This window comes from Mastigoproctus giganteus, chromosome 10 (assembly GCF_048544385.1).
Source record: "Mastigoproctus giganteus isolate SK-2022 chromosome 10, ASM4854438v1, whole genome shotgun sequence".
In the NCBI taxonomy this organism is placed as follows: domain Eukaryota; kingdom Metazoa; phylum Arthropoda; class Arachnida; order Uropygi; family Thelyphonidae; genus Mastigoproctus; species Mastigoproctus giganteus.
This window is the reverse complement of record NC_143584.1, coordinates 188,081,978-188,095,858: the sequence shown is the minus strand read 5'-3', so window position 1 is coordinate 188,095,858 and position 13,881 is coordinate 188,081,978. Positions and strand designations below refer to the sequence as shown.

Here is a 13,881-nt window from a genome sequence, read left to right as displayed (position 1 = left end):
TAAATAGTCTCCCAAATAAATCCACTTCTGGCCCCGATATGTTCCCCCTCTTCATCATGAAAGTAAGCAGTCCATTCATCATTGAGGTCTTAGTACACATATTTAGAGAAACCCTACACACTGGAATTATCCCTGAAATATGGAAACATTATATTGTAAAACCCGGGCCTAAAGTCAAACATCCGAAAGACAAGAAGGATTTTCGTCCCATCTCTAAAAGCTGCAATTTATTAAAATTGTTCGAGAAGACTCTGCTGCCAATTCTTGTTATGCATTTTTTCCATAAAAGACCACCATATTTACACACTGTAATTCCAAAGAGATCAACTGTGACTAATCTAATGGACACCCTATTTCAGATCCAAACGACTCTGAACGCCAAAGAACAGATTGATGTAGTATTTTTAGACATTAAATCTGCTTTCGATAATGTCTCAATCAATTCCTTGATGACAATACTTGAAAGGCATTTCAGAATACAGGGAGGCTTATTAAAAGTCATCGTTTCCATTCTAAAACAAAGGCACTTGAGAGTAGAACATAGAACCTTCCAATCGAACCACGTCGTCTACAGAGGAGTCCCCCAAGGTGGCATCCTTTCCGCACTATTTTTTGCTACCGCTTTGGACCCCTTCCTCTCTACGCATCCTGACTGCAGCTCTTACGCAGATGATATAAAACTCTTCATCTCGTCAAAACACGGTGACAAATCTGAAGCAATCACCGCCCATGCCACTGCCCTAATAGAAGAACTTGACCATTATCTTGAGAATATTGGCCTATCCATAAATCCGACCAAGTCAGCACAAATGTCTTTCACCAACTTGAAGAAGAAGATGAACATAGACATCTACATCAATGATATTAGAGTTCAAAAGGTTTCTCATCACACTGATCTAGGGCTCACCTGGGATGAAGGCCTGACCTTCCAACAGCACTTCGCCAACACTAAAGCAAAAACTCTGTCAGCAATGTGGGCGATAAGACAGGAACTTACTGGTGTAAACAACCAAAAACTTGCCACTCACTACATACAAACATGTCTTGTCCCGATTCCCATGTATGCCTCGACGATCTGGTCCTCTGCTTCCCTCACTAACATCAAAAAATTCATGGGTATCGAATACTGGATTTTAAGGTGGTTGAATCGTGTTAATGGCCACCCTTTCACCATCTCGAGATCAGTCATGTATGCTAACCTTGGTTGCACCCTTTGGAATCAGTTGCTCATCACAGGAAATCTGCGTAATCTCTGCCAACTCCTCACCGATCGCTTTGATGCTCCAAATGTCCATAATCTTGTTGCAGGCCCTAGGCTTTCCCGCGTTCTTTGCAATAGTTCATGGATTCCCCTAAGAAGCTTATTAGAGAATTTAACTATGCTTAGAAGATGTTTTCCGTCTAACATCCTCGAAACGTACAACACCCTGAAGATTGATCCCCACAAGTTCTGTGATGAGAAAGCGTACAGATCTGAGAAGATACAGGACATGTACCACCACATACAACTGTGGAAGTTTCCTGATTATCTCCTTCAGGATGGAATCTCCCATGAACTCTACTTTACTGATGAATTAATTTGTTTTAAATCATTATGTGTTTTGTATGTATATGTATTAGCTGTAAATGCATATATTAGGATGCGTATGTGTTTATATGTCTCTATCTTGCTTGTGTCACTGTACATATTTGTATCTGCTTTATTTGCTCACTTTAGATGTACGATTTCTATGTTTGCTCTCTAACTTATAATGTATAAATGTAAATAGGCACCCTCCTAGCTGAAGGCTGTTCAGGGGTGAAGCATTGTAATAAAACGAATAAATAAATAATAATAATAATAATAATAAACGGGTAGTAAATTCGATCTTACATTTGCTATAGTACCGATAGCTGGAATTCTGTGGGTTTCTCCGTTATTATGGTGAATTGTGTTTTCCCTTCCGTGAAATATTCTGTCACATAAAAAACATAAATAAATTTTCAGAAACTCATTACTCCATATCTCACTTGTGCATATCCTGTTTGTTGCAACTTGTACGTGCCGTTGTTCTTTGTTATTGATTGCTTATAATTTTTACTGTTTTAAATTTTACAACCAAAAAAAAAAAAACACAACCAGTGAACAAAAATATCGATTAGTATGTACATATTAGAGTATATATTAATTAAGCTATGTATGTAAGTGTAAATTTATTTTTATTTTGCTAACTGGAAAATATTCTGATTTTCACGTATCATTTAAAGCGGGAGTCCACTGTATTTTGTTGAGAGATCCCTGGGTTCAATAGCACAAGTTCTGTGCTATTGAACTTGTGCTTGTTTGAGACCATCAAAAATAATTGTGGCTTCGAAGAGGGCAGTTCGTGTCTTTTAAAGAGAGCAGAAGGTACACGAAATCTAGATGCTGTAGAAGAGATTGTGCTTAGCAGTGATGAAGAGGAAGAAAATTAAACGAACGTACATTATCTGACATATAAGCATCACAATTTTTAAGGTAAGACATTTTCAGTTATTACTGTTTAAGTTATTACAGGCGGGTCTCGATTATCGCGATTAATTCGTCCTGCGAGCGCATCGCGCAAAACGGAAACGCGTTAATCGAATATAATAACCAATAGGAAAAATTATAATTGGTCCTTGACCTTCTGGAATGTCCATAAAGAATTTTAAAAATACCTTTTAAATAACTTTTTAACTGTATATAATGTAAAAGTTAATGAAAATAATTATGGAATTAAATGTTTATTGCATAAAACAGCGATCCTTAAACTGTGCACCACGGAATATTTTAAATTTTTGAGGGAAACACAGCGATACTCGACATCTGTCGGATACCGCGCAGACTACTAGCTCGAGGTAGTTCACAGTTTCAGCATTTCTTATTAAGTTGTTTGGACCTAACCACTAAATGAAACTGTTAGGTATTTCTTTTGGTCTGGGTGCGCCTTGAAAAAATTACTGAAACATTACAGATGCCGTGAACCAAGAAACTTTGGGAACCTCTGACATAAAATACACAATGAAGAAATTACTGTTGCGGAAATATTTGAACAGTGTTGACTTTCTCTTTTCATCAGTCAATTTCTGATAGCCGACAACAATCTTCTCTGGGCCCTGGCGAAATAAATATCGCAGAGAACATCAAAACTTTTGTTTGAGGTTCTATGTGATACGAAAGATTTCATCTAATTCTTTTACCGTTATCTCCTTCGCAGTAACATTTTCATCTGGCTCATTTAAAAATTTGAATTTTTAAATGCAAGTCTGCATTGACTTTATTAGCAGGAGACAAACACGTCTTCTTCCGATGGTTGATGGAACACACCCAGGCGGGCAGCAGGCAAACCTTTGTTTATTGACTGTACGACTCGCAGTAAGCTTAATGCGCGATTCAAATCTTTTTTCAACTATCGCATAAAAAAAAAAAGATCCCGTTAACTGGAAATTTGCATTGTGTAAAGTGAAAAGTGGTATCATTTTTCAAATAGCGTTAACTGAATATCGCGTTAATTGAACTCGCGTTATGCGAAGCCTAGGTGTTCTATTATAAAAATAAAGTTAAAATATTAAGTTATTACTACTATAAAAATTAAGTTTCCGATAGTTATAAAAAAAATGCCATATTTTTGTTAGCTTTTGGAACACAACCACCCTTTTTGTATTGGTTCTTAGTCCCGTATAACACGGTTTTGCATTACACGAGATTTTGCAGCAACCAAACTACCGTGTTATACGAGGGTTACCTGTATTTGTAAAAATTATTGAATATGTAATGTCCTTTTAATTATTATCAATTTGCTAACTGCTGCTAGCAAATTTTCAATTTGCTAGCAGCAGTTAGCAAATTGATAATAATTAAAGGAGGAATTTATGAATGGGGCCATGATTCAGCCTATGGAGAGGAGATGTGTATGAAGGAACAAGTTACCCAGAGTTGGAGATCATACAAAGATGGGGTGGAGGATGATATTGAGTGAGTGGATTCAAAATGAGAAGTATGCAGATAGATTTACTTTAAATTCCTATCATCTGCACTGGCCACAGCGCTTCAGAGTGTTATTTAATTCACTCTTTCTTTTGTCATATCACTAATACTTATATTAAATTGTTGTTTTTGATTGCATTACAAATGAATAGAAAAATTATTAATGCTTCAATATTTCAGGTGTACAAGTATGTTTGGTACTCCTACAATGTTTATAGATGTAATGAATAATCCAAACTTAAAGAAGTATGATATCAGCTGTTTATGTGATGGTAAATATGCTTTATTATGTAATATATCTATCTCATATTGTAAAATGAAATATACTTTACTGTATACACCGATGAGCCAAAACATTATGACCAGCGAGTCGTTATGCAATTCGAAGCAACCAGAGCTGGAACTAGGCAATCCTATGGCTGGGGAAAAAGTGTTATAAGTACACCCCATTATATGCAGGTAGTCAATCTTTCAGTAGCATACCTAGGGTTGTTGACACCCAGGGGCAATATGTCTTCCTGGTACCCCTGATTGTTATAGATAATTCCTTCAGTTTGCACCCCTGAAGCTCGGTGCCCGGGGGAAATTCCCCCCACTGCACCTCCCTTGCTACACCTGTGCAATCTTTATTAATTTATAAAAATTACCATTGCAATGGTCTACAATTTGCATATACTATATTTATTAATAAAATAATTTAAATAATATAATGAATATAACAAAACAAAAATATCAAAGAAAAGAAACTTACAAATATTCGTTTATATCTACAGAGAATTTAATTCTATATAAACTACAAAGAAAGTACATATAACTACAACAAAATTCGAAAACCAGATAGTTTGTTTATATATCTAGTATAAAATATTATGAAATATAATACTTTTAACATTATAACATAAACAAAAAATATGCAATAAAGGTGTATTATTTTAATTGAATTTTTCTCGCTTTGAAGGACCTTTCACAAGAAGCTACTGTTACAGGCAGGGTAAGAAAAATTCATAGCACTATTTCTGTATTTAGATAAGAATCTATTAGACAATACCCCTGAATGAATTGGAGAAGTTGTAAAGGGGTTACAGATTTTATATCCTGCAGAATTGATAAAACATGATTTTTCAGATATCTGTTGAAATATCAACAGATATTTGAAAAATTTTATTTGTCCTCCAGTGGTTAGTACTGGAGGACAAACCAAAAAGCTCAGAGGTGTGATGTCACAAAATGAGCCATACTTTATAAAAGTTTGTAATTGGAGTTTCTCTGTTATTTTCAAAATTTGTAAAATTCTCACAAAATCACAAAAATTTCTGAATCATAAGCAGCACATGCAAAGATAATGCAGTATTTCTGTTAATAAAATTTTTATTCTTATTTTAAACAAGAACACATGTTGATCAGAAGCTATTATCCATGTTGGGAATACGCCTTAATCTTTTGACTGGCTATTAGCATTAGCATTAGCATTAGTAGAGGCATTTGATGCAAGAAAGCAAGCTTATGCAGCATCAGCCAAAAAAATAATAATAATAAATAAATAAATAAAAAATAACCACTTCCACTATACCCCTCTGTTCGTTCGAAATACCTGTCCAGCTGAGCCTTAAACTTATTTAGGCTATCAACTTCCACGACAAGGGATGGAAGTCTACCAACCACCCGCTGGCTAAAGGCAAATTTCCTCACGTCTATCCTACATCTGTCTTTTCTCAATTTGAATTTATGCCCTCTTAGGTGATTATTCTGAGCAAGAGGAAGAATCTCATCAGCATTGAGCATGCTCAAACCATTCAAGGCTTTATACACCTCTATCAGATCACCTCGCTGGTGCCTAGTCCCCAGACACTGTAATTTGCAAAACTTAAGCCTTTCTTCGTAAGAGCACCCCTTTGTTCCATTCACTAATCTTGTTGCCCTTCTCTGTACTCGTTCCAGCATCTCTACATCCTTCTTGAAATGAGGCCTCCAGACCTGTATACAGTACTCTAGGTGTGGCCTGACCATTGCCTTATACAAGGGAATAATCACCTCCTTATCCCTGCTAGAAAAATTTCTATATATCATCGACAATACACCATGAGCTATTCTTGCAGCCCGTCTGCACTGCTCAGAAAACTTCATATCTGCCTGCACAATCACCCCCAGGTCCCTTTCATTCTCTACCACTGTCAGTGTAGTACCACAGAGTTGATACGTTGCTCTGGGGTTGCTGTTTCCCATATGTAGTACTTTACATTTGTCAACGTTAAACTTCATTCGCCACCTCTCAAGCCCATCTGCTCAACCTTTCCAGATCCTGTTGCAGTAGCATAGCATTAGCATTAGCATTGCTAATGCTAATAGAAAACTATAGTAATGCAACTATAGAAAATATAAAAAAACTATAGAAAATATGCAACTATAGAAAACAGTTGACTAACATGACTTCTCGGTATGTAGTATAGGTGCTGCATATGTTTTATGTTCCACTCACATTGTGTAACAGTAATCCTTTTAACTTGCGCTTTCTAATTGTTTAAATTGCATAAAAGTCAGAAGTAGAAACAGAGCATACAAAGTTAAGTCTCTCGTAATCTGTTCGTTATATGGAAATTTTCTTCATTCCGCAGAAACTTTTAAATGTAATTACCAAAAGGAATTCACAAAATTCGCTATAAAGAAGTTCTTTAAACACAGGTCCAACTGTAATTAAATCAAAAATGGAGAAATTTTAAAATATAACTGGCCGAATGTGCCCTTAAAATTCTGCACCTGGGGCTGGCGCCCTGCTCACCCCACCCTAGTTCCAGCTGTGGAAGCAACTGCAGGTGAACTATAGTGTGGGCGCGGGTCGGGACATGGTATAAAAAACACCTGATACTGAGCTCCGTTAATCAGTGTTACTCTTGTTCTTCAGATGGGAAAGACAGCGGACTTAAGTGAGTTTGACAAAGGCCAAATTGTAATGGCCAGGCCACTGGATCAGAGCATATCCGAAACTACATGGCTGGTGGGGTGCTCACAGTCAGACGTGGTTAGTACCTACCGAAAGTGGTCCGAGGAGGGGAAGCCCATGAACCACCAGTGAGGTTTGATGACCACGGCTCATCAATGCTCAAGGTGAGCGAAGGCTCTCCCGGATGTTATGTGGCAACAGAAGGTCAAGTTTGGCACAACTTGCCGGTAATTGGAATGCTGGTGATGGGAGTAATGTGTCACAACACACAGTACATTGAACCCTGCTGAAATTGCGGCTGCGTAGCCACAGGCCGCTTTGAGTGCCCATGCTAACCATGGTTCACTGGCGACAGTGCCCACAATGGGCACACGAACATCAAAACTGGACCTTGAGTGATTGGAAGAAAGTCGTCTGGTCCAATGAATCACGTTTCCTGTTGCACCATGTGGACGGCCAGGTATGGGTGCATCATTTACCTGGGGAAGTGATGGTGCCTGGATGCACCATGGGACGAAAACAGGCCAGTGGCAGTGGTGCCATGCTTTGGGCGATGTTCTGCTGGGATACCCTGGGTCCAGTCATCCATGTGCCAGGCACTTTGACATCTACCACCTACCTAAACATCATTGCTGACTAGGTACACCCTTTCATTGTAACGGTCTTCCCCCTCTGGCGGTGCCATCTTTCAGCAGGATAATGTGCCATGCCACACCACCCAGATTGTTCGAGACTGGTTCGCAGAACATGAGGAGGACTTCAAGGTATTGCCCTGGCCTCCAAATTCCCCAGACATCAATCCCATCGAGCATCTGTGGTTTGTGTTGGAACAGCAACTCCGATCTGCGGCATCTCAACCACAGACCTTACAGGAGTTAAAGGATCTGCTGGCTATGTGTTGGTACCAGATACCACAAGACATTTAGAAATCTTGTAGCGTCCGTGCCTTGCAGGATACGAGCTGTTTTGGCTGCACGTGAAGGACCGACACCATATTAGATAGGTGGTCATAATGTTTTGGCTCACCAGTGTAATATACGGGGAGGGGAGGGATAAAATAATGGAAACATTTGATATAAAAGTAGTGGTAGCATTTTTAATGGTTGTATGGAATATTTATGAACATACAGTGATGGTTTTTTTTTTTTTTTTTTTGTTTCCTGCAGGTGCTACTGTGAAGGAAAGATGATAAAAGCTGATGTTTATTTAGAGATGATGTAAAAAGGTACTTAAAGAAAATGGCTGACCTGTCTGAATTCCAGAGAGGTTAGATAGTTGGTGCACATTTGTCAGGGGCATTGTGACTAAAACTGCTAATTTGTTTAATGTATCCAGAGAAACTATGTTAAAAGTGATGTCTGTATTCACCAAGTATAAAAAAACAAAATCTGATAGAATGAATTGTGTCAGATAATCGAAGTTGACTTGAAAGAGACCGCCAGGCATTCAAAAGCAGCATTTACCAAACCGTTTTAGTCACAGAACACTTTTTATCTTATATTTATGGAACATTTATATTTTTTTGTGGCTATTTGGTTTTGAAATAAAATATACATAATTAATGCTCAAATATATTTTATTTTTGAAAAGAAAATCAAAATGAAAACATAAAATATTGCACAATATTTCTATCAAGAAAACATGTATAAAGTATTATAAAAATCTATTAAAACTTAACAATTGTGCTGTTTGTATGCATAAAAAAATTTACACATACAAACGTGTTGAGTGAATATATCATATCCAGTACGTGATCTGTGAATAGCCAGAAAAAATAATGTTGAATTACACTCTGTATGAGTGTAATTCAACATTATTTTTTGAAATACAGAAAGTGTTGTATGCTTCAAATATGCAAAATTTAAATTAGAAAAAAAAAAAAAATTATTAATTACAATTTTTTCACAGAACGTGTTCACATCACACGGAAAACCAGTGTTTCGCAGAACACAGGTTGGGAAACACTGCTCAAAAGTATTGTAGCCTGAAAACATAAAACTACTGCCTCAAAAACAACTTCAGAATTTAGTGTGAGTTTCAGGAATCTAGTTTCTACCAAAGCAGTTCAGCGAGAACTTTATGGCAGAGCTACTATTGCTAAGCCACTTGTTATTGATGGTAATGCTAGAAAGAGGATGTGATGGGGGTAAGGAGCAAAAAACTGGACACTTGAGGATTGGAAATGTCTCATATTTTCAGACGAATCATCATTGAAACTTTTAAAACATTAGGGAAAGTTTAAATTTGGCAAATATCAAAGGAAGCACATCATTCTGACTGTCTTGTGCCAATCTTTAAACATGGAGGAGGATCAACGATGGCTTGGGCAGCAATGTCTTAGTATTCTTTAGGTCCTATCATCACCTTGAACTGACAAATTGCTGCCACCAGGATATTCTGAGTCATTAGGTTCATCCCATAGTGCAAACATTGTTTCCCACAAATGATGCCATGTTTCAAGATGATAGTGCTCCAATAACACAGCCAGATGTGTCCAGTCTTGGTTTGAGTAGCATGAAACCGAGGCTAGGCATCTCCCATGGCCTGCACAATCATTAGCATTAGTAGAGGCATATGATGCAAGAAAGCAAGCTTATGCAACATCAGCCAAAAAAAAACAAAAAAAAAAAAGCTACTCCCATTTCACCCCTCCATTCGTTCGAAATACCTGTCCAGCTGAGCCTTAAATTTATTTAGGCTATCAACTTCCACAACAAGGGATGGAAGTCTGTTCCACCAACCAACTACCCGCTGGCTAATCATCAGACCTAACTACCCGCTGGCTAATAACCAGACCTAACTACCCGCTGGCAATCACCAGACCTAAATGTTATTGAGCTACTGTGGGCATATTTGGAAGTAGAGTTAAAAGCAGATTTCCTCCACCTTTATCACTTGGGATAAAGGAATGATCATAAAGGAGTTTGACACATTCCTCCATGAGGAATGATCCAATATTCTTGTTAAGACAGTTCAAGATTTATTTGAATCTATTCCATATAGAGTAAAAGCTGTTTTAAAAGCTAAGGGGGCCCAATGCCATTTTAGTGCATGCCTGTAATTCTTATGAAATATGTTTCCATTATTTTATGTACCCCCTGTACTTAGCCTCACACTCTTAATAAAAGTGACTTTTGGTGAACAGAAATCAAGTTCAGTATTAGATCCTATTGTACTTAGTACTGTGCATGGATTGAAGACTGAGAAGATAGAAGATACTTGTTGACATTAAGCTTGAATTTCTATAAATTGTAATTTTTGGGAAATATATGAGAATGAAGTTGCTCCATAGAATAGAAGAGATAAATGAGTTAGAGGAAAAGTTAATTCTTTGAGTTTGGAATTGGACAGTGAATGAACATTAACAGGTTGAGACACTTGTTTGGACTGGTTTGAAAGGTAGTAGTGGAACTACAGATGACAATTAAGATGAAATGCCCATGGAAATATCTATATAAAATGCTTGCAGCTGAAACTGAAACAGAAACTTTCCATGAGACAGAAAGTGGATTAACTTTGTAAGAGGTGACTCATTAATTAACCTGACTGTATTCTTTTGTATGGAATATAGAAGCTTGAAAGAGGTTTTGGGAGCACCACCACAGATGTGGAAACAGTATTCCATGGTAGGATGCATTTAAGATTCATACAGACACAATAGTTGCTTAGAAGAAAAGTAATGCCAAGAGAAATATATAAAATCCAATTTTTTTGAAGAAGAGGAAACAGTATTTGTGATGTGCTTATGCTAAGAGAGATTAGAAGTTAGGGTAATTCCTAATAAAAATATGCAATCTTATGTACAAATCTGAGCACCTTCAAAGATGAACAGAGGAGTAGTAGACTTCCCCCCCCTCCCCAAGAAATAAGACAAAGCAGTTTTAATTAATAAGTTTTATTCATTCCATTGTAGAATTACCTGGAGATTGGAATTTGAGGAATTAGTAGCATATATTTGAGAAGCTGAAGTTGTTTGTGCAGGGCATGGTTTCTCAGAGTGGAAGATAGAATGTACATTGGCAAAACTATGAATAGGATTTCCAATAAATGAAAGAAGGTTGTTAATGATGAAAGAGGAAAAAAATGGGAGAAAGTACTGAACCTTGGGGACCAGTATATAAGTTAGAATACAGAGCAAAATACAGTATGCAGTTCTTATGTATGCAGGAGCTTGTTTAGAAGCTCTTTAAGTCAAACATTATCAAAAATATTAGAAATGTTAATGGCAACTGCTGGAGTTTCACTAAACTTTTCCACCAAGTATGTCCAAAGGTGAGTAACATGAGCCAATACATTACCAATGGATCACTTATGGAAACCATATTAGCATTAGTAGAAGCATATGATGCAAGAAAGCAAGTGCATACAGCGTCAACAAAAAAAACCCTTCCCATTTCACCTGTCCATTCGCTCCAAAAGTTTTTCCAATTCTTCCTTGAATTTATTTAAGTTGACAGCTGACAACTTCAGCTGTCAACTTCCACAATAATGACAGATGGAAGTTTGTTCCAGCAATCAACCACCTGCTGGCTAAAAGGAAATTTCTACACATCTATTTTGCAACTGTCTTTCCCCAATTTGAATTGATGCCCCTCGAGTGCATAATTTGGGCAAGTAGAAGAATCCCATTAGCATTGAGCTTGCTCAAAGCATTATACACCTCAATCAGATCACCTCATAGGTGATCTGGTGATAGCCTAGTCTCCAAATGCTGCAATTTGCAGAACTTAAGCCTTCCTGAATAAGAGCAACCCTTTGTTTTCCCTTACCAATCTCGCTGTCTTTCTCTGTTCTTGTTCAAGCAACTCTACATCCTTCTTAAAATGAAGCCTCCAGGCCTGTATGCAGTACTCAAGGTGTGGCCTGACCATTGCCTTATACAAAGGGATAATCACCTCCTTATCCCTGCTAGCAAAATATTAGCAACCTTTGATTGATGGAAAGTTTCAAGGCTGTTCAAGAGTTTCTGTTTGATAGATTTTTCCACTACTTTGGAAAGAGTAGATATAAGTTCAATGTGGCAGTAATTGGATGGATGGGATTTGTTTTCCTATTCAGGAACTAGCTAGATACAAGCAAATTTTCAGGCAGAAGGAATAATGCCAGTGAAATTAGAAACTGTAGAAATGTGAAAAAGAAGAGGAGCAAGCTCAGGAGCTCCGGGATGGTTTGTTTTAGATTTTATTGGTGCATTAGCAACTAAAGCTATGATGCAATGCAAACTCAGGAGCAGGTTTGAAGAAAAAGTGAAGAAATAGCTTCATTACAGCTTTCTTGACATCAAGATTGTTCAGAATTCTTTTAATATCCTTTTTTTTTAAGATAAAGGGAAGCAGTGAATGGAGTGTATTTTCATTGTAGGAGGTGGTTTACTGAATTGTTGATAATATAAGAGTTAGAAAAAAAAATAAGATGCTAGAAAGTCTTTATGTATCGTTTTGAATGCAATAGAACAATCAGGTTATAACAGCAGTAGGAGTACAAATGGATAGATCTTTTCGCCAGTAGCCTAATTTTCCAATGTAAAAGTTTATATGAATGCAACCATAGTTTGGATATTTAGTTAGAAGCATAAATATTTTTATAAATTTTGATTTGCTCTTTGTTACTTGAGCTTGTTCCTTGCAAATTTGAAATGTTATGCCTTATTATATTTGCATTACTGTATTTTTCTATCATAAATATGTCATTTAGTTCTCCCTCCAGAATGCAATAAAAGAAATATATTTTTATATATTTTATATATAAAAGGGAGTATTCAATAAAGCAGCCTACTTATCTATTAGGTACTTTCACATAATTGCAGAGTCACAAATTTTGAAATGTCTGTACAATTCAGTGCACAACAAGAGCTCTCCTCTCTTCCATCTTACAGAATAAACAGCATGTGATGCAGTTGGCAGATCTCAAGGTCTGCAGTCCAAATATGTTGAGACATGGTTTTAGTGTTAACACAGGAGTTAACATGTTACTGTATGGATAACAGTGCTAATATTTCAAAATGCAAAACTAGCATTTTAAAATGTTGGTTTTGCATTATTAAGATAGGAACGGTGGACAGTTCTTTCTACCTTACTGCTTTTGTGAGTCTATATGACGTATGTGCAGAAAATTCATTTTTGCTTTGTTTTTTAGGTATTTTGGGAGGTGCTCCATGTCCTGAGGAGGTATTAAGAGAAGCTAAAAGATTATTTAATCTCGAAACATTAATGGTAAGTATTTAAAAACTGTAAAAATAATTGTAAAGCTTTAATTCTGATTCTAATAATAATTCTAACATTAATAAGTTGAAGAATATATGGAACATTTTCAATAAACTGTTTTATTGTTCCTTTTTTGGCTCATCAGCATCTTAAGCTACATTGTGCCATGTATTATATCTGAACAAGTGCATGGTCATAGGCTGATTTATATGTTCTGCAATAATTAGGGAAAACCCCAGTCCTTCTGCCTGAAATCAGATAACTGCAGGCCTGATTGAAGAGATGTTTTAAGAATTTCTCATATCTGAAACAGGATTTTAATCCAGACCTCCAGAAAAGTGAAAAGTACAAAGCCACTTTACCAAGGTTCCTAATGGGTGGCTTGCGAGCTACGTGTAGTTTGTTACAACGACTGTTCTGAATGACTCACTCAGTTATCCTATGCATTTCCTGACTGCCTAGAGTTTCTATAAAGGTGTCAGTTTTCTTCTAAATGGGGATGGAAAGAATCTGTTTTAGCTTGCAGTAGAAAGGAGGCAGTTTAAGTTTGGGAAAGAGTGCAATGTTCTCTAATACAATGGACACTGTTAAGTAGCAATTCTGAGAGATTTAACTTTTAAAAAGTTTAAAAATTCTATACTTATTTGAATTAAACTTTAAATAAAAGTTTTTAGTAGCCAATTTCCAGTGGTAATTTTTATTTCCATAATTTTCCCTGTGGCGACACATCAGATATTTTTAAATTTTAAATG

The 13,881-nt window shown here is 36.7% G+C and overlaps 1 protein-coding gene across 2 annotated transcripts in view; it reads left to right on the top strand.

Annotated features, from left to right (window-relative positions):
- The window catches only part of LOC150079655 (medium-chain acyl-CoA ligase ACSF2, mitochondrial-like), a 274,679-nt gene that overhangs the window by 173,032 nt on the left and 87,766 nt on the right, over positions 1-13,881 (top strand). For both annotated transcript variants that reach the window (XM_090382450.1, XM_090382451.1), the window contains exons 10-11: positions 4,169-4,260; positions 13,062-13,138. In XM_090382450.1, coding sequence (XP_090238576.1) covers positions 4,169-4,260; positions 13,062-13,138 — 169 coding nt within the window. The remainder of the gene's footprint in view (positions 1-4,168; positions 4,261-13,061; positions 13,139-13,881) is intronic.